At 52.1% G+C, this 19,620-nt stretch overlaps 1 protein-coding gene across 2 annotated transcripts in view; it reads right to left on the reverse strand.

Annotated features, from left to right (window-relative positions):
- Positions 1 to 4,102: 4,102 nt before the first annotated feature.
- The window catches only part of ENDOV (endonuclease V), a 79,649-nt gene continuing 64,131 nt past the window's right edge, over positions 4,103 to 19,620 (reverse strand). Inside the window, exons 10-11 of one of the 2 annotated variants that reach the window (XM_070390214.1) lie at positions 12,281 to 12,341; positions 4,103 to 4,160 (exon numbers count right to left, since the gene is read on the reverse strand). In XM_070390214.1, the coding sequence (XP_070246315.1) occupies positions 4,118 to 4,160; positions 12,281 to 12,341 (104 nt within the window). In that variant the 3' untranslated portion in view covers positions 4,103 to 4,117. Of the gene's footprint in view, positions 4,161 to 12,280; positions 12,342 to 19,620 lie in introns of those variants that run through there. The other variant, XM_070390216.1, reaches the window with a different exon arrangement.

The following is a 19,620-nucleotide window of genomic DNA, read 5'->3' on the forward strand; positions in this document are numbered from 1 at the left end:
TGTAAAGGAGACAGCAGGTCCAGGTCACGAAATGAAACTGAGTCCCCTCGAAGCTGGCCCTCAAGTTTGCCAACCAGCCCCCAAAGGCCAGCAGCCCCTTTGCAAATGGCTCCAGCCCATACCCTTCCTCCCACACATGTGGAGGCTCGGATCTCTAGTCAATTGTCAAACTGGATTGTTGGAGACAACAAAATCTCTTCAGTGTGAAGGTCCCATGGTGGATTTCTGGCCTGTATTTTCTAGTCAAATAGTCCTGGAAGTTGTGTTTGTTCTGAAACCTCAGGGCATGACCTTGCTGGGAAGGGCAGTTGTGGATGGAGCAGGGCAGAGCCAAGGAAGGAGGGTTAGAGCCAAGGAACAGAGGTGTCTGTGACCTGGGTCCCGAGCCCCCTTGGGATTGCTTAACAGACTGGCCAGAGTGCTTAGAAAGCCTGGATCTCCTGGATGCCTCCAACCAAAGCAGCTGTGGTCCAGTGGAGGCACTGGATTCTTGGCTCACAGGACCTGGGTTCTGGCCACCAATTTGCTGTGTGACCACGGACAAGCCACTTGCCCCCTCAGTCTCAGCTTCCCCATCTGGAACGTAGGCCTTGTGGTCTCTGGGTGTTGGTGGCCCCTAGTTGCCTCATGATGCTGGCCTCCGGGGCTCTGGGCAGCTGCCCTGCAGCACAACCTGCATCCTCAAATTCCACCCATGTCCGCCCCACACCAGCCTCGCTGGTCTCAGCCATAAACAGACAGTCCACTTCATTGAAACAAAAACCTCAGCATGGACAAGAAAGCCCAAGGTACCAAAGTGAGACAATGACTCCAGAGCAAACCTGAGATGCCTTGGCAAAAACAAAGGCGATGAGAAACCCAGGAATGACGAAAGTCTGTGCCAGGAAGTTCTGGTCCAGGTGTGGAGCCCCTGAATTGAGCCTTGAGGAGAATAGACAGAGCCCAAGCCATACACAGAGGGCAACAGGGATGAGAGGGGCTCAGGGCAGGGACTTCTCCCCGGAAAGGAAGGAATGAGAAATCAGGATGCAGGAGAAAATGCAGTGCCTGTAAGAAAGGTCTGGTCCAATAAATGCAAATGAAAACAAGGAGTGATTCTGAACCTCCAGTGGGGTGACAGAGCCCAGGTGAGCAGTCCTGCGAGGGATTCAGAGCCTCAGAAATTCAAAGACAAGGAGCCAGGCTCTGCCCCACTGCACATTCACGTGCACGCTTTTCCAAATGCAGAGCATCGCTCTGGGGCCAAAGCCTGAGACGTCAGACAGTTACTGCCTTGCAACGGAATGAAAGACCACCAGCCAGGGCAGTGAAAACTGGAGCAGGGCTTGGAATCAAGGGTGTCCCAGGAAGACAGGCCAGCACTCCCCTTCTCACCAGGACAGAGAAGCTGTGGAAGCCCGCAACTGAGACAGCTCCAAGCACAGAATCCAAAGTCAGAAAGTGAGTGGGGGAACCTCACGGAAGTGGGGAGGGGGCCAGGTGCCGCCAGTGAGGAAGCCTCGCCCAGCACAGCAGATAAGCTCTAAAGCAGATAAATCAAGAAACGGCATTATGAGTGTATTATTTAGGCTTGTGGAGACGACCGCCATATAATTAAAAATGAAACAGTTAAAACTGCTTGCCTTCAGGGCTGAGAAAGGAGGAACAGGAAGAGGGTTCTTTATAAACCTCTCTGAACTGAGTGTTTTTTTTTTTTTTTTTTTAATTTGATTTTTCAAAAGAGTGCATGAGTGATAAAAGAAGAAAAGAAAATGAGGAAGCCTGACCTTCAAGACCAGTTTTGCATGGTTGAGGTCCTTTCAGCTGCTGCTGAGTCTGTGTGTGACTCAGTGCTGGGAGTCCCTCCCAACATATTCTCCCAACCATGATTTCCTGCAGGCAGATCTTTTATTAATAGTTGCAGCACGCAGGATCCAGTTCCCTGACCAGGGATCGAACCTGGGCCCCCTGCACTGGGAGCACAGTCTTAACCACTGGGCCACCAAGGAAGTCCCACCTTGGCCATTTTAAATGGAGAATTCTTGGGAGTTCTCTAGCAGTCCAGTAGTTAGAACTCGGCATTTTCACTGGTCTGGATTCAATCCCTGGTTGGGGAACTAGGGGATTGCTGAAAAAGATGTGGCAAGTCGTGCAGTGTGGCCAAAATAAATAGATAGATAGATAAAATAGAAGAAGTCTGTGGAGAGGGATGGGGCAGGCAGACTGCAGGAAATAAAAGACAAATCAACTGTGTGGAAGTAGTTTCTAAGCCCTAAACTCTAGGAAGGCAGCAGGAATTCATATTATTGTTAACAGCATCTCAAAAAGCACTGTCACCATTGCTGCCTGTGTTCTCCGGTGACAGGGGATTCTCAGGGGTGGGGTCCAGGCCCTGTCTCTATCCTCCCCTGCCGAATTCCACCATCAGCTGATGATGCTACCAAGCCTGGCTGGACCAAGAGAATGAGCACGCGGCTAAGTTAGGACCAGGCAGGGTTCAAACTCCAGCTCCACTCCCCGGAGGCTCCAGCCTGGCCACGTCTTTGAGGTTTCCCATCCACCCTCCCATGGAGCCCCACCAAAGAGACAGATCCATTTCTATTCCCAACAACAACACAGAAAGGTGAGGTTGGCTCATCCAGCTGTGGGGCCCTGAAGCTTCTCTCACCTCGTCTGCGGATGATCCAGAAGGTGGGGGAGGGGGCAGTCCCTGCCGAGCTCTCGTGAGAGGACCCTGCCCCACCCATGCATATATGAGCACCATCCACAGACAGTAAATGAACCTGGTCCCATAGGGGTGACACACTCAGGGTGGGAGGCCGGAGTGCTAGTGATATTTTTAGTTGTTACTTTTCATTGCAGTAAAATTCACATAACATAAAATTGACCATGTTAACGATTTAAAGCGTACAGTTCAGTGGCATTAAGTACATTCACATCACCACCATCCATCTCCAGACCTTCATCTTCCCATGCTGAAACTCTGTCCCCATTAAACACTGACTCCCCACTGCCCCTTCCCCAGCCCCAGGCATCCACTATTCTACTGTGTCTCTAGGAATGTGGCTACCCTAGGAACCTCATACAAGGAGAATCATAGGGTTATTTGTCTCTTGGGTCTGGCTTATTTCATTTAGCATAATGCCTTTAAGGTTCATCTACATTGTAGCATATGTTACAATTTCCTTCACTTTTAAGACTGAATAATAGTCTGTTGTGTGGACGCACCATATTTTGTTTATCCATTCATCCACTAAGGGACACTTGGGCTGCTTCTACCTTTTGGCTGTTCTGAATAATGCTGCCATGAACATGGGTGTGCACATATCAGACTGTGCTTAGTTTGGGGGACTTTGGCTGTTCTCATAAGGGTCCTTTCTCTTTCAGAATTCAAAGTACTTGTTTTAAAATCAGCATAGTGAACATGCTGGAGCTCTTTCTCAGCCCTGGTAAATGCTAAGAATGTTTTACCTAATCTGCTCAGGAGGGCATTTCTATGCTTACCCTCATTTTTTCTTTAATATTTATTTATTTATTTGGCTGCACGAGGTTTTAGTTGCAGCACACAGGGTCTTGGATTTTCATTTCGGGAAGTGGGATCTTTTGTTGCGGCATTCAAACTCTTAGTTCCTGCATGTAGGATCTAGTTCCCTGGCCAGGAATCAAACCTGGTCCTGCTGCATTCAGAGTGCAGAGTCACAGCCACTGAACCACCAGGGTTCACCAGCCACAGAACCATACATACCCCCATTCTACATCTGAGCAAACTGAGGCACAGAGAAGCTAAGAAACTCATCCAAGATCACATATGAAGTAACCACTGGGGAAGGCTTGGATCAGGACAGTCTGATGAGTCCACGTCCTGAAGCATTCTACTCAACACTTTCAGTGTCCCCATGAAAAACAGAGAGGTCAGCATAATTGTTGTTCTGCAGAAAAACTTAAGTCACAGACAACTTAAGTAGCTCTGAAGGCCACACAGCCTTACCTCTGATTCTGCTTCTGCGTCTTGGAAATCCATGGTACCATTATTTCTGACATCCCCCCTACCCTTGCCTCTTCAGACACAGTATTTCTAAGACTTGACTTTTCTTTTGAATCCAGCCTCAGTCAGCCATCCCACAGCTCAGTAGAGGCATCATGACATCATAATCCACAAGAGGCAAGCCATTTGCTGAAACCTGAATGAATCAGACAAGAGAAAGGTTAAGCGGCCAGGGGGAGCTAAAAGCCCCTAAAAGTTTAAAGAGGTTCTGCCAAATGGGTGATTGGCTCCCGCTGAGATTAGTTTTAATCAATTATTAAGCAACAGTTTAATATTTTAAGAGTTTGCTCAATCACAGAGAAACGAAAACATTTCATGACTTTCTTCTCCTGTACCTTCCAAAATTTAAAAAAAAAAAAGCAAAACAAGTGTAGACACAGTGGCATGGATTAAAAAAATGATTTCTGTTGAAATAATTGCATTTTTTAAAAACTTTTTATCCCCCACAAAGCTCCACCCAACATGAGCCCAGGTGGTGCTGAGTTCTGATTGCCTGACATTCCAGCATGTTATGTTCAAGGGAAATCTGTCCTAAAGTGCCCTGGCTCGCTGACAGTGGAGGGGCAGCCCCTTTTCTCAAGGTCTCCAGGTGGGCCACGTGGGGGAGACTAGCATCAGGTCCTTAAGCTTTGTCTGTCTTCTGCATATCTGAGTTACCCCACCCCTCCTTGCTCCCCAAGCCCTGCCTTTCCAGCCAATAATCCAGGAACTGGGAAGAAAATGATAGAAAGCAACAGGGGTAGAGAAGAATTAAAGCACATTACCAGCTATATGATCAACCCTGGAGTAGTATTTATTCTGTGGTCAATCCCCTTGGAAATCTTTGATATAAGGTGGCTTTTTGAATATGAATCCCCTTTGATATGATAGCTTTTCCCAGTCATGCATCTATTCATAAACCCATCCACCATCCATGAACACATACCCTCATCCATCTACCGATCCACACATTCATCCATCCACCCATCCATCTATCCATCCACCTATCCATGCATCCATCCACTCATCCTCCACCCATCCATCCACACACCTATCCATCTATCTCTGTATCCACCTCTCCAACCATCCACCTATCTATGCACCCATCCATCTTTCTATCCACCCATCCATCAAACCAGTCAATCCTAAAGGAAATCAACCCTGAATATTCATTGGAAGGACTGATGCTAAAGCTGAAGTTCCAATACCGTGGCCACCTGATGCAAAGAGCCAACTCATTAGAAAAGACCTGGATGCTGGGAAAGATTGAAGACAGGAGGAGAAGGGAACGACAGAGGACAAGATGGTTGGATGGCATCACCGACTCGATGGACATGAGTTTGAGCAAACTCCAGGAGATGGTGAAGGATGGGGAAGCTTGGTGTGCTACAGTCCATGGGGTTGCAAAGAGTCGGACATGATTGAGTGACTGAACAACAATAACAATCCATCTAACCACTCATTTATCCATTCATCCACCCATCCAACCATCTACCACTCAGTCACCTGCCATTCATCCAGCCATCCACCTATTCATCCAGCCAGCCAGCCAGCCTTCTACTATTCATCAATCCATCCATCCGTCTACCCATGCATCAGGGTGCTAAGTGCTAAACTAACATCTCCTCAAAGTAAGCTGGGCACGAGGGAGAGAGTGGTTCATCCTCAGGGCAGGGAGGCCTCACAGGGAAGGGCCTCTGTGCTCAGTCCAAGTAAACCAGATGAGGTGAGGAGCTGCCAGTCCAGGGAGAGAGACCAACACTGAGACATGGGCCCCAAACCTATTTGGTTCAACTTAGCCAGCTCCAGCATATTCTGCCCCTTCAATATCCAGTCTCCTGCCCTGTTGAATAAGGACATCAACCATTCTCTAGGGGCCTGCAGAGTGGGGGTTACTTTGAAGTGGTCTGCGTGCGGGGCTGCTGCTGCTGCTGATGCTAAGTCGCTTCAGTGGTGTCCAACTCTGTGCGACCCCATAGACGGCAGCCCACCAGGCTCCCCGGTCCCTGGGATTCTCCAGGCAAGAACACTGGAATGGGTTGCCATTTCCTTCTCCAATGCATGAAAGTGAAAAGTGTAAGTGAAGTCGCTCAGTCATGTCCTGTCTGAGCGGGGCAGACCCCAGCATTTCCTGCCGGCCCCTGTGTCCCATGGGAAGCTCATGGTGGGAGGAGGTGGTCAAGATTGGAACCTGTTTCAGCAGATTATTCAGATCCATTCGCTGTATCTAGATCATGCTGTGTCCTAATTAATGCAGACCTTCAAGGTTGCACTGCATTTGCAAAGTTTTCTGAAATGGGCCAGCGCTTTAAACTACTTCCGCCTCCCCACCTGGAATTTTCTCTTCCTCCCTGAGGCTGCCCCCAGAAGCCCCCCAGCTTCTGCTCACAGAGGAGAGTCCGTCTGTACAGCTGGAACATGAGAACTTGCTTTTGACTTTTCTGAACTTCGAGCCTCACTAAACAGGGGCGTCAGATAACTGATTTGCCCCCATAAAATTCATAAGTGACTAACCCAGCCAAGAATTCCCAAGCTGCTCCTGGCCGGACGTTCTGTCCTTACTGGTGTGGGTTATTTTCAGCAGACGTCACCGAAGAGGGGGTGGATCGCAGTCAGGAGCCATGGCTGCAGGGTTGCTGGGCCCTGCCAAGGCCGAGCCTTGCCTACAGTCTTTGGGTTCGATAACAGGGTTTGCTTTAACTCTTCAGACAGGGGATCTGTATATCCTAAAGACAGTATGTAAAATATTTATTAAGAAGAGTATCTATTTTTAACTAGGGGTGATTTCAGTTCTATTATTCATGCAGCCTCGGAGGGCAGGCCTCATGCTTGGCAGCTTGCAGGAGCTGGGGGACCAGGCAGAGGCGAATCTGGAATCAGAGGAGGGAGGTCTGGGGGAGGGCAATGGGGGAATTCCAGGGGGTGGAGGGGGGGGCAGCTGATGTCGCATGTCTGATTTCAGTCAAACCTCCACGTTTAGGGAACTTCACAGGAGCTGGTGAAAGCTCTGGCCCTGTTTTAAACCCAAAGCCATCTGCACTCACAGCCAACTCTTTCGAGGCTCCCTCTTACAGGGTTTTGGCCCTGTAGGAATCGAGGAATGTGCCCCCTCAGTGTGCAGGGCCAGGTAAACATCCCTGTTAGAAACAGGTGCCTGCTTTCCCGGCAGCCCCATGCCAATGAGTCTCAAAAACAAGCGGCAGCCTGCCAGAACCCAGACCAGGATGTGCTTGGCAATTCATGGGGCTGGTGAGTGTGCCAGGGTGGTGATCCATCGCAGGCTGAGCTTTGCTCACCCTCCATTCCCCCAGATCTCCCCAGAGCTGCTGAGCACCTGGAGCAGGGGTGACACGCAGGGGCTCGGGGTGGATCACCGAGCCGGAATCCTGAGTCCACCAGGACCAACTCTTGACCCTGGGCCAGTCCTTTGTCATTCAGAGCCTCAGTGCTCTCATCTGTGAATGGGGAACCCAAGAACATTCCCCCCCAGAGGTGTTCTAGTCGCAGAAGGCGCTCCCATCTGTGCTACCCCAGCACCACTGCAGACGGTCAGTGTCTGGTAGTGGACACACGGTCCCTGGGGGCGCAGGGCTCTCACTGGGATGTCGAGACCTCCATTCCGTGGGTGAGGAAGTGATGACAGAGGAAGAGAAATGGAGACAGATGCCAGGCCTTGTGCCCGACACAGGTTATTTCAGTTGAGCCTGTGCGCTTTGCATTATTGATGCCACTTCCAGGTGAGAAACTGGTCCCCAACCCTTCCGTCCTTCCTCACACACATGGGGACCCAGTGTCAGAGAAGAGTCCCCAAACGGGGTGACGCTCAGGCCATCACCTGCTCAGCTGTCCAGCGTGCAGACCCAGAGCCTCACTTGTCTCATTCCCAGAGGTGGGCCCAGAGTGGGGTGCCCTTGAGAAGCACAGGCTGTGACAGACACCCCGAATCCCTGCTGCAGCCTGACTTTGCCCAGTGGAATCAGAGGGGAGGATGAGAGCCAGACAGGGGAAGGCACAATGCCTGGGGTTTAAAGAACATCAGGGGCGAACACAGAGGGACAGAGGAAGGCAGGAACCGGGACAACTAGGTCAGTGCCAGAGGGCCCCGTGTAAAACCCAATTACCACTCCTGCTATGAAGGGACCGCTGGGAAGGTCACTAGGTCAGAGCGGTTCTGGCCTCGGCTCACTCAGCTTACCTTGGCCTGCATCCCGACACAGATCCCTGGACAGGTCACCGCAGCCACCCAGGGCCCCAACTCCTCAGCAGAGATTGGGGGACGGAGGGAGGAAGACACAGAATCCCAACCTACTGCTTCCCTGGAGGGTTGGTGGGGAGACACCTGCCCCCTCCTGGGGACCTCCTCAGCAGCTCTGCATCCTGCTCTGCCCCGCTCTGCCCCTTGCCCTCTTCTGCTCTTGCTCCTGTGGAGCTCTCAGCTCTAGTAAACCCACAGATGCCAGGACGTCACCCAGCTCAGGCTGGCCTCGCTCTCCAGCCTGCATCCTGGGATGGTCCCCCGCACCCTAGTGACCTCCTCACCTTCCCCTTCCCGTGTCCCACCTTCTGCTCCCTTTCAGCTTTGCAGCCCCGAATCTTCCCACCCCGGTCCCAGGCTCCCTAGCCCCAGGAAATATCCAGGGAACTGGCATAGATTCAGGGTCACTCGGTCACATCCAGCGAGCCTTGACAACTGTCCACGAGTGTGAATTATTTCTCATGGGCATCTAGGGTTTTTTTTTTAAGTGTTATTAAGCATAAAATTAATAAATTAAGATGTGCCATCACCATTTTTAAAGAAAAGAAGACAGAAGCCTGGGTTGGGTGGGGGTGGAAGCCCTCAACGGTCAGATAAAAACTGAGAAGTAGTCTAGGTACTCTCTGAGCCCTCTCTGACCCAAGTCTGTTGGGTTCGATTAATTCAGTTTGGTTCTGGGCCCCCAGTCATCCCGCCCCCACTTCTAACTGTGGCCAGCACCCCAGTCCCAACCCCACCACTCTGGAACAGCAGGACTCCCTCCTGGGGAGCTCTGCCACCAGCCACTGCTCAGTCTCACCTTTGACCTGAGGTCAGATTCCCGCCCCCACACACCCCTGCCAGCAGGGTCCCGGTACCTCCTCACATTAGAGTGGGAGATGGAGAGACCCCCTGGGCAGCTATCTGGGCCTCACCCCAAAACGCCTGCATGGGACAATCCAGGGCTGCACGCATGTCAACCCCCACAAGAGCTGGTGACTCTAGGCTCAGCTCCCAGGCGTGGAGCCCATCACTGTCTCTATTCTACACCCCGGAGACTATGGTTTATCAAGTTGGTGGGGCCTGCACAGACAGTGCACAGGAACGAGGACTTGTACCCACTTTGGCCTGGTGCCGAAGCCCATACCCAGAGCCACCAGAGTGTGCTGCCCACCCCAACCCCCAGCTCTGGGTTCTGAGCCATATGCCCATCTCTAGGCTCCACGTGCAGCTCGGTGGGGAAGGAGGGCCCCAGAGAGCAGCACCCAGGGACATCACCCTCTGGCCTGCCTCACCATGCTTACTATGCTCCCTCCTGGGGCTGGCCGGCCCCACATCCCTCCCATGCCATCTTGAGTGGGGGCACATTGCCTACGCCCATCCCCCATTCCGTTCGCAGCCTGGAGAATAAGAGGTACCTGACCCAGAAACGGAGCACATGAGAGGCTTCTCTCCCGCCCCTGCACTCCCTGGCGAGGGCTGTCTTGCAGCATGCCAGGGCGCTCTGGGGTGGACACACCAGGCGAAACTTCCTAATGGCCAAGTTATTGCCTTTATTTACGTCCCTCCGTGGAGAGGCTCGAGGCTTCCCAGCAGCAAAACACTTTAACAACAGTAAGAGAAGCCTGGATCCCAACCATAGGAACCCTAGAGCCTGCAGCTGGCACTCAGCTCTGTCCTGGAGGGTGGGCTGGGGAGGACAGTCGGCTCCTTCGTGGAGGGAGGGGTGCAAGTGGGCGGCTGGGCCGAGGGCTCGCAGACGGTGAAGAGGAGGTGCAGCCTGACTTTCTGGGTTGCTGTGTGCCACCCTTGACCTTGATGGATGGTACTATGACAGCGTATTGAGAATCTGTTATGTCCAGACACTGTGCCAGGGGCTTCATTCATTTCCTCTCCTGCCATCTTCCCAACAATCCCATGTCTTGTTATCACCATATTTCAGATGTGCTTATTGGTGTTCAGAGAGGTAAACTTGAGCAAGGACCACAGATGGTCATCACTGTGTGAGTGCATGCTAAGTCACTTCCAGCATGTCTGATTCTTTGCACCTCCTGGACTGTAGCCTGCCAGGCTCCTCTGTCCATGGGACTCTCCAGGCAAGAATATTGGAGTGGGTTGCCATGCCCTCCTCCAAGGGATCTTCCCAACCCAGGGATTGAACCCATATCTCTTATGTCTCCTGCACTGGCAGGTAGGTTATTTACCACTAGTGTCACCTGGGAAGCAGTAGGATCCAAACCCAGGCTTCTGGGGTGGGCTGGGATGTGTAGGCAAAGCTATGTTACTAACTGTTCAGCTACACCCTTCAGAGGTAGGAAAGTTCCTTCAGTGATCTTTCCAACACACACACAACCACACTACCTCTTTCTCCAGTGACCCTCATCTGTGTCTGAAACCCAGGCCCCCTCCACTCCTCCCAACTGCCTTGCCCACATCCCGTGATAAGTTGGTTTGTAACAGCTGAAACAGCATCCTCCACTGGGCAGGATGCTGGTTGCAAAGAGCAAAGTTTAATTCAACCGGGGTCAAGTTAAACAGAAAAGGTATTTTTTGGACAGGTATGTTTCCTTAAAGGAAAACAGAAACCAGGAGAATGAAGCATGGGCAGGTCCAGGGAAACTGGGCTGACCCCTTGGTCAGCTCATCCATCAGGACACGGGACTAGGAGGCCGTTAGGTCACACCACAGTCAAAACATTCTGGTGTGCCAGTCGCTACAGGTGACAGGTGTCCTTTCTTTTTACATCCAAGGGATTTCCCCCACAGGTCATCAAGGCCTCCTATTACCTCCAGTCGCTGTGCCAGGGGGACAAGAAAGGGGGTTGTGGGGGTTCTGCAATGCCCTGGGCTGAAGCCATGCTCAGGCTCAGTTCATTGACGGCAGGAGGCCTCCAACCCCAGGGGTCAGTGTGGTGTCCCCCTGTAGAAGGAGATGGAAATACTTGGACAACAGGCCAAGAACGGTCACCAGAGTCATTTGTTAGCACTGGGGTTCCCTGGGAAGCGAGGAGCCCTTCAGTTCTTATCAGGAAACTGAAGAAGCCCTGGGGGCTGGTCCCTGGCCTTACTAGGCTAACCAGACAAGCCCTGGGGAGGGCAGAGCCTGGCATCTCCACCAAGCCCAGGTGGTTCTGCTGACCCCAAAGAGCTGAGCAGGCCCCTGGGACAGAGGGCACAGAGGCAGAAACCCCTTCCTGCTGAGCCCCCTCGTCCAAGCCATGGAGAACCATCCAGACTTCCCATGTGGCAGACTGGGCAACCTCCAAGGTTTAACTGAAGCTGAGGAGGCCACCAGGGGCAGAGGGCACTCCCCCATGCCTTGGTGACAGGCCCTCATGCGGAGGGGACTGGAGCCTGCCCCCCGGTGGCCCTGCTGCTGCCTGGCTCCTGGTCTCTCTCTCCCCTCGGGAGACCTCGTCACCCTTCACGGCTGCCTTCCCAGCACTGGAAGGCGTCACGCTCAGTCACAGCTGGCTGGTGATGATCCACATGCCGTCCCAGCCCCCTCCCCGTGGGACCCCCGCAATGCTGCCCTTCCTGTGGTTACAGTGACCAATCTTCTCCATTGTATCCATCCCAGCCCACCTCTTCCAGAGAGCCTTCCAGGAGACCTGGGAATAGGCCACAGAGGAGCTGGAGGCTTGGGGCTGGGGGTGGGGACGCTGGGTCCCTGGGCGAGCATCTGAGCTTCTTCGCGTGGCTTCAATTCTTGCATTTGTAGTGAGGGGTGGGGACCATATGACCCACCCATTGCCACTTCTGGGCATATATACAAAATCAGTGAAGGCAGGGTCCAGGAGACTCATCTGTACACCCACCTTTACAGCAGCACCAGCTCAATCACCAAATGGTGAAAGCAACCCACCTGTCCATCGTCAGGTGAGTGGATAAACCAAATGCAGTCCATTCATGCAATGGAATAGTACTCAGCCTTGAAAAGGAAGGACGTTCTGACACCTGCTACAACATGGAAGGACTTTGAGGAGATTATGCTCAGTGAAATAAGTCAGTGGCAACAGGACAAGTATGTATGATTTCACTTACATGAGGTCCTTAAAGGAGTCAAATTCAGGAAGACAGAGAATGGAATGATGGGTACCCGGGCCTGCAGGGAGGAGGGATAGAGAGTAGAGTTTCAGTTTGGAAAGACGAAAGATGCCTGGAGAGGGTTGCACAACGTGAAGGTACTTAAGACCACTGAAATGTATGCTTTAAAATGGTTACAATGGTAAATGTTTAAGTTATATATGTATTACAATCTACAACATTTTAAAATTTAAATTTAAGAATTTAAAAGGTGGAGAGAGAGAGCTGTTGTGCAGGGGCCCAACTTGACATGTGACTCAGAGGCCCACTTTCCTTCCTTTTCTGTGTCTTGGCAGGAGCCCCCTACTCCTTCCTTAGCTCAGCCCTTCCTTCACTCCCTTATGGTATTACTAGTACCTGAGCATCTTGAGGGAGAGAAAGACAAAAAACAATCATAATCAGTATTTACTAAGTTTTAATGAGTTATTTCTGCAGACTAGCACCATTCTAAGAGCTTCATGGGGCTTGTCCAATTTAACTCTTGATACAGCCCAGAAAGGTGAAGTCACCTGTTTGAGGTCACACAGCAGCTGAGCAGAGGAGCACGTTGCTCAAGCCATCTCTATTTTCCCACCATCCAGTAGTGTCTAGAGTGTGCTCCAAGTCAGCGCTCACGGACTGCCTGGGAAACAGGCAAAGAAAACAGCATGCCCGAGAGCTTGGGTCCTGTTCCCGGGCTGTAGCCAGGCCAAGCTGCTCCATTACCAAATGTGTGCTTTCTAACGCATGGCGGGCCTGCCAGAAAGGAACTGTCTGTTCTTTTCCTATCTGTGTGGCGGACGCCAGCCACGCTTTTCTGTCTGGATGCAGCCCCTGGCCCCAGCACATCTTCCTTCCCTGGCGGACCCTCAGCTGCCCAGCTATATGGCCCGTGGATCTCATCACACCATCATCCAAGCTCACAGGTTCATTGAAAACCACATTTCCCTTGTCCTATTTTCCCAGGAATGTAGAAAGGCATCCCAAGCGATGCAAAGGCCCCACGGGGTCTAGAGATCCTGGTCAGCGCTGGCTCCTGCCCTCTTCTTAGGAAACCTTCATATCTCAGACATCTAGACCCCTGCTCTAGTCCCCGTGGTACCCGTGGCTATTGCCCAGGGAAACAGACCCCTCCAGGAGTCTTCAGGACAAGTCTTGTGTGGGCATTTGGGACACTGAGGATTCACTGTAAGCCCACCACAATTGAACACAGACCTGCGCACTGAAGTGAGCGGTGACAAGTCATGTCCTGAACACATGATGTGTATATGTGGGTGGGGAGACCCACATGTGCGAGAAAGGAGGGCACCAACGCATCTGCCACTGTGGTGCACCCCGAGCACACTGTAAATGCTATGGCAGCAAATCAGTTTTACAAAGCAATGTGTCCTCTCTCTCCAGCTGGCCCCAGGAGGCTTAACTTAATCACTCTGGAACAATGTCAGAAGATAGCCCCGGATGCACAAATCCCTGCCTCCCGAGACACATGAGACAATCAGCGGCCTCTCTGGGAGAGCGGGTCTGAAGTGCTCTCAGACAGAGGCGCCCTCGGACAGGGTTAGGAGGTTGCCCAAGAGTCTCTTCTGGCCCATCTGTGCTTGCTCCTCCTCCCCAGTTCACTTCTCTCCCCTCCCCCACCAGAACCAGAGCTCTCATGAGCCCCTCCTCCCTCCCTGGAAAGAGCAAAACTGTCCCCCTCACTTCCCAGTGAAGCCCCTCATCAGAAACAAAATCCCAGTCTATAAGCTGTAAGGCAGGGGGCATCACCCAGGTCCTCTCTGGGAGGGAGGGAGGTCCAGACAAAGAAATAAGACTTATGGTGGACTTTCAGACACTTGTGGTTCCCAGCAGGGGTTCTGTGGACTGCGATCCTGTCACTAGGAGCCACCTGGCCCACGGCAACGCAGGGGGTGATGGTGAGCAGTGCTGACCCAGATCTGGGAGGTCCTTCACTCATTCTCAGGAAATCATGGCAATGACTTAATGGGGCAGCGGGGGTGACCAGAGCTCAGACAGCAGAGGTATCTTGCAGGAGGCCACACAGCCCCAAGTTCAGGGTGGGGTGGCAACTCTGGTCTGGAGGGGCCCAGGGTCTCCAGGGAAAGCCTCCCCCATCGCCACCTCAGCCCTCCTCCAGTGTCTGGGTTCCCGGGAGCTGCCCTTTCCCCAGGGCTGATTATAGAAAGGGAAACAGTACAAGCTTTGGAGAAACAATTTCTATGAATGGTCCAGTCACCCTCCCTCCAGCAGCAGCAGCAGCAGCCCTGGCCAGCAGCCAATCAGAGAGGGGCCCACTGCTCCAGCCCTGGGAAAGCCCCCCTCCCTCTCCTGGGGCTAGGGATTCCCCTTTCCCCCCCAGATCTGCTCAGCCCCAACCTGAAGCCTCTCCCTCCCTTGACGTCCTTTTAAAGGGAACACTGCAGATTTAAACCACAAATTAAATTTTTAATGAAACCGCATACAGTAGTGCCTGATGCCATGCAATATTGATGAAATCACAGTGTCCGGCCGGCGGGAGCTTGCCCTGGAAAGCTTTTTAGGATGTTATGCAATACGGAACCAAATTAATTATTTGCAACAAAGGGATCCGTGTCTCTGTAGTGCTGCTGGGGCCCAGCGAGTGTAAAACAGGCGCCTTTCATTACTGCCAGCTATAAATGGCAGTCACGGGAAGGAAGCGGTGACTTTACAGACCCAGATACTATGAGTGCGAGGCCGAGATAAAAGGATGGAGGAGAGGGAGAGGGAGTGTGTGCTTGTGCGAGACAGAGAGGGGGGGGTGTTGGAAAGGCCCTGCCAGGGAGCACCAAGGCCTGCCAGCCACACACTGCAGCAAAATGCAGCTCACGTCTTCAAAGCAGGCTCTGAGCTCCTCCACCCAGTGCTCTCGGGCAACCCCTCATTTAAAGGGGCAGCAGGGCTGGGCACATCCAGAGGGAGGTCGGATATGATGCCCCTCACCTGGGATGACAGCTGCCCAGGCAGCGGGGCCTAAGTCTGGCCATCAGAAGGTGGGCTTCCCAGTGACTAGGTCTCGGTCCTGCTCTGATACTCTCCCAGCTGTGCCTGGTTCAGCTCTGATGAGGGGCCCCTTCTGCAGGGCACCCACAGCCTTCCCAGGGCCTGGAAAGCATGTGGCTGGACCAAGCAGCCTGGTCAACCCCTCCAGGCTGGTGGACCTGGGCCTGCAAGAGCCTCCCTGGGTGTCTGGTCACCTATGGGCAGAGAAGACTGCGGGGTGGGCTTGGGGGGTGAGCCCACACCCTGGACAGGAGCTCCCCTCTTGAACCCCCAGACCCTCCACACCAGTCCCAGTGCTGGTCCACCACTGGCCCACTCTGCTCTTAACATGATTTCCGGGGAGGCACAGAACATCCCTCTTTCATAGATGAAGAAACTGATTCCAGAGACTGAGTGACTTGTCTTAGGTTTAAGACTAGAGGATCAGCCTGCATCCTGGCTGTCTAAGGGGCGTGTCCGTGATGGTACAGGCAGGCAGCACTGATCTCCCCCCACTTCTGTTTAAAGGCCAGGAGTTCTGAGACAGCTTGTAGGAGCCAGGGAAAGTCCCCCAAACATGACTGTTGGGAATGTCCCCAGACTGATCTGAGGGATAAGGAGACAGGAAGGGGGCAGCAGGGCTGTGTCAGAGGCTTGCAGAGGCGAGGCCAGGCTGCAGGGGCCCCTGAGAAATCACCCAGGGCAGCCAAGGAGGCCAAGAACCAAACACGGCCAGTGTTGGACTTCACATAGAACGGATGCTGCTTCCACGCATGGCATAATTTTAGGTGTTCTCCCTGCCTCCACACTGTTCACAGCTATCATCCCACCTGGTCACCAGGGCAGCCTCCGAAATGGTCTTCCGGTTTGCTCCATTGCCAGCGCTAGATCTATTCTCCACTGAGTGGCCAGAAGAAGCTTTCAAAAATAGTCACCTGCACCCTCCTACACTCTTGGTGGGAATGTAAATTGGTGCAGCTACTATGGAGAACAGTATGAAGGATCCCTTAAAAACTAAAAATAGAGACTTCCTTGACAGTCCAGTGGTTAAGACTCCCCACTTTCATTGCAAGGGGTACAGGTTCGATCCCTGGTTGGGGAACTAAGATTCAGCATGCCACTCAGTGTGGCCAAAGAAAAAAACCTAAAAATAGAATTGCCATATGATCCAGCAATTCCACTCCTGGGCATGTACCTGGAGAAAAATCTAATTTGAGTTAAAAACATGCACCTCAGTGTTCACAGCAGCACTATTTACATCAGCCAAGTCATGGAAGTAACCTAAATGCTTATCAATAGATAAATGGATAAAGAAAATGTGGTATATACATATACAATGAACTATTACTTAGCCATAATAAAGAATGAAATAATGCCATTCACAGCAACATGGACGGACCTAGAGATTATCATACTAAGTGAAATAAGTCAGAGAAAGACAAGATACATGATATATCACTTATATGTGAAATCTAAATAAATGATACAAATGAACTTATTTACAAAACTGAAATTGACTCACAAACACAGAAAACAAACTCATGGATCCCAAAGGGGAAAGGGTGGGGGAGGGCTAAATTAGGAGGTTGGGATTAACAGACACACACTGCTCTATATAAAATAGATAAAGCAACAAGGACCTACTGTCCAGCACACAGAACTATATGCAATATTTGTAGCAACATATATGTTGTATATATGTTATATATACAACTGAATCACTTTGCTATACACTTGAAACTAACACAACACTGTAAATCGACTCTATTTCAATTTTTAAAGAATTGTCACCTGTTCTAAACCATTCTGTGACTCCCCATGCCCCAGAGCAATCTCAGCCCTTTAGTGCATCCAACAAAGAAGGCCCTGCTGCACTCCATGTCCGCCCCTGCCCGCATCCCATGCTCTGCTCTTGCCATCCCCAAACACCTTGCATGCGCTGCCTCTCCTCACCAAGAATATCTCTTTGCCAGGACAACTTTCACTCCTGCTTCAGAGCTCAGCTTAACTGATACTCTTTTGGGAAGGTCCTCGTCGATCCCCTGCCTGGGTGGGGGCCCTGCTGGGTGCTCCCCAGATGCACCTGGGTCAGCAGGGCTCTCCCAAAGGCAGAGTCTGAGGCTGGTAGGTGGTTTCTCTGGGAAGTGGGGGGGCAGGAGTGTGGGGAGGAGTGATAGGGTTGGCCACTGCTGTGAGCACCAGGTGCCCAATCCCGGGGGAACTCCTGGGAGGCTTATGAACCACCCAAGACCATCCCCCAGGGGCAGAAAAAGGGTCTTGTCCATTGACTCTTTAGTGAAGTGCAGTGTGGCCTCATTCCCCACTTAACACATGTACATGAGAGTGTGCAGAGCAGGAAGGAGCCCCAGGGCCACAAGGAGGTGAAGGCCTCCTGGCTGCCTGGAGGGACTGGTGGTGGGGAACGGGGAGCTGGCCACAGCCTGTGCAGCCCTGACACCAGGCAGTGGCCACCATAAGAGTTAAGACCCGAGAGGTGACAGGTATGCTCCCAGCTATACTTCCTCACTCTGCAAGAATCTGTTAGGTCGATCTAGGCACAGGTTCAATCCCTGGTCAAGGAACTAAGATCCAACATCTTGCATGATGCAGCCAAAGGGGAAGAAAAAGACACTGCCTTTGCACCCCACTAGAGATGGATGGGGTGACTAGGAGGGGACAGGAAGCATGCCACACAATCCTCCCTGGGAGGTTGCCCCTGCCTTGGAGCCTCAGGGACAGTCATGACTAAGGCCCAGCTTTGACTGGCTCAGGGGACCAGGGGACCCTGCTGGAGTCACTGTCAGCCGATGCAGCTGGTCCTCAGTGGGGGTGGGATGGAAGGGTGAGGCTGGCTCTGACCAGTTCTGCTGCAGCCCTGCCTCCCAGAGCACTGGGCTGTCCCTATGCACAGCAGAAAATGGAATAGGAAATGAAAATCTTCCCAGGAAAGAGGCTTTGCAACCCCAAGACAATCCAACAGAAGGATGCCATTCCTTCATTCTTTTATTTTCTTCCCACTCCATTTCTCCTCTCTGACCCACCCCCACCTCTCTGTCTCTCATACACACACGCATACACACATGTATTTGAGGAGGGCTCTTCTCACAGGAAGGGCCCATCCCCAGGACATGTCCATATGCCGCAGGATCTGAGAGCTTTGGAAACTGACTCTGACTCAGCATCAAGGGGGAAAAAAAAGCGGTGGGCTGGATGGCCTCAACTGAAAAATAGCTCTCTGCTTCCTGCACATAATGTCAGCTGCCCTCCTGGCTTGGAGACCCTCCCTGGACTGGCCCAGTGCTGCCAACAGCACAAGGATGTCTCTGTAATAATGATACCACCGCTGATCACGTGCTCACTTCACTGGGTGCCTCTGCTGTGCCATTTAATGTCATCCTCACATCCACCCAGAGTCTCGCAGCTGGTGGCCAAGGCTGTGACCCTGGAACTTGCATGCTGAGCCTCTTTCCCTCCCAGTGTGCCACATCCTGCCTCAGAGGGTGCCCACCGCCTCTCTTTGATATTGCCTTCCCTGGTGGCTCAGATAGTAAAGAATCTGCCCGCAATGCGGGAGACCCGGATTCCATCGCCAGGTTGGGAAGATGCCCTGGAGAAGGAGATGGCAACCCACTCCAGTACGCATGTCTGGAGAATTTCATGGCAGGCTACAGTCCATGGTTTTGCAGAGCCGGACACAACTGAGCAACTAACACTAAGCCACTAATTCATGGTGAGGGGTTGACCAGAAAGACTCAGGTTTGTGCTTTGGCCTAGCCAGACACCACTCTACAGGGCTCTTAATACAGCTGCTGGTAGCAGATGCCAATGTTTTAAGAAAAGTCCATGAAAGTGAAACTTAAAACCAAGAGATCAACTTTAAAAAAAAATTAGCTGGAAAGCTCTTGCATCTCTCTTTCTGGGAGAGTTCCCGGCAGCACACAATAAATACTGGAAGACTGACTGTTCACTGAATGAATAAATGAATGAATGGATGGAAACAGAAGGCCAGGTCTTACATTACTAGAATTAGCTGTGCTGCTTAAGTCAAGACACTAAAGTGTAAGCCTGGTCTGTAAAATGGGGGAAACAAAATCTGACAGCCCATGTCGGGCCGCTTCACGGTTACCTCCACAATCAATGAGGGAATGAAGGGACCGTTCGTGGTGTGTCTTCTGGTGCACTGGGAGCCCCCAGAGGGTCCTTGGGACCTCTCCAGTCCCTGGCAGCCGGCAGCCTCTGTCCAGCGAGCCTTGTCCATGGTGGCTTAGTCCCCAGAGAAGGAGGCTCAAGAGGCAGGAGCCCATGCCCTCCCCTCCCAG

The sequence above is a fragment of the Bos mutus genome, chromosome 19 (assembly GCF_027580195.1).
Source record: "Bos mutus isolate GX-2022 chromosome 19, NWIPB_WYAK_1.1, whole genome shotgun sequence".
Taxonomy (NCBI): Eukaryota; Metazoa; Chordata; class Mammalia; order Artiodactyla; family Bovidae; genus Bos; species Bos mutus.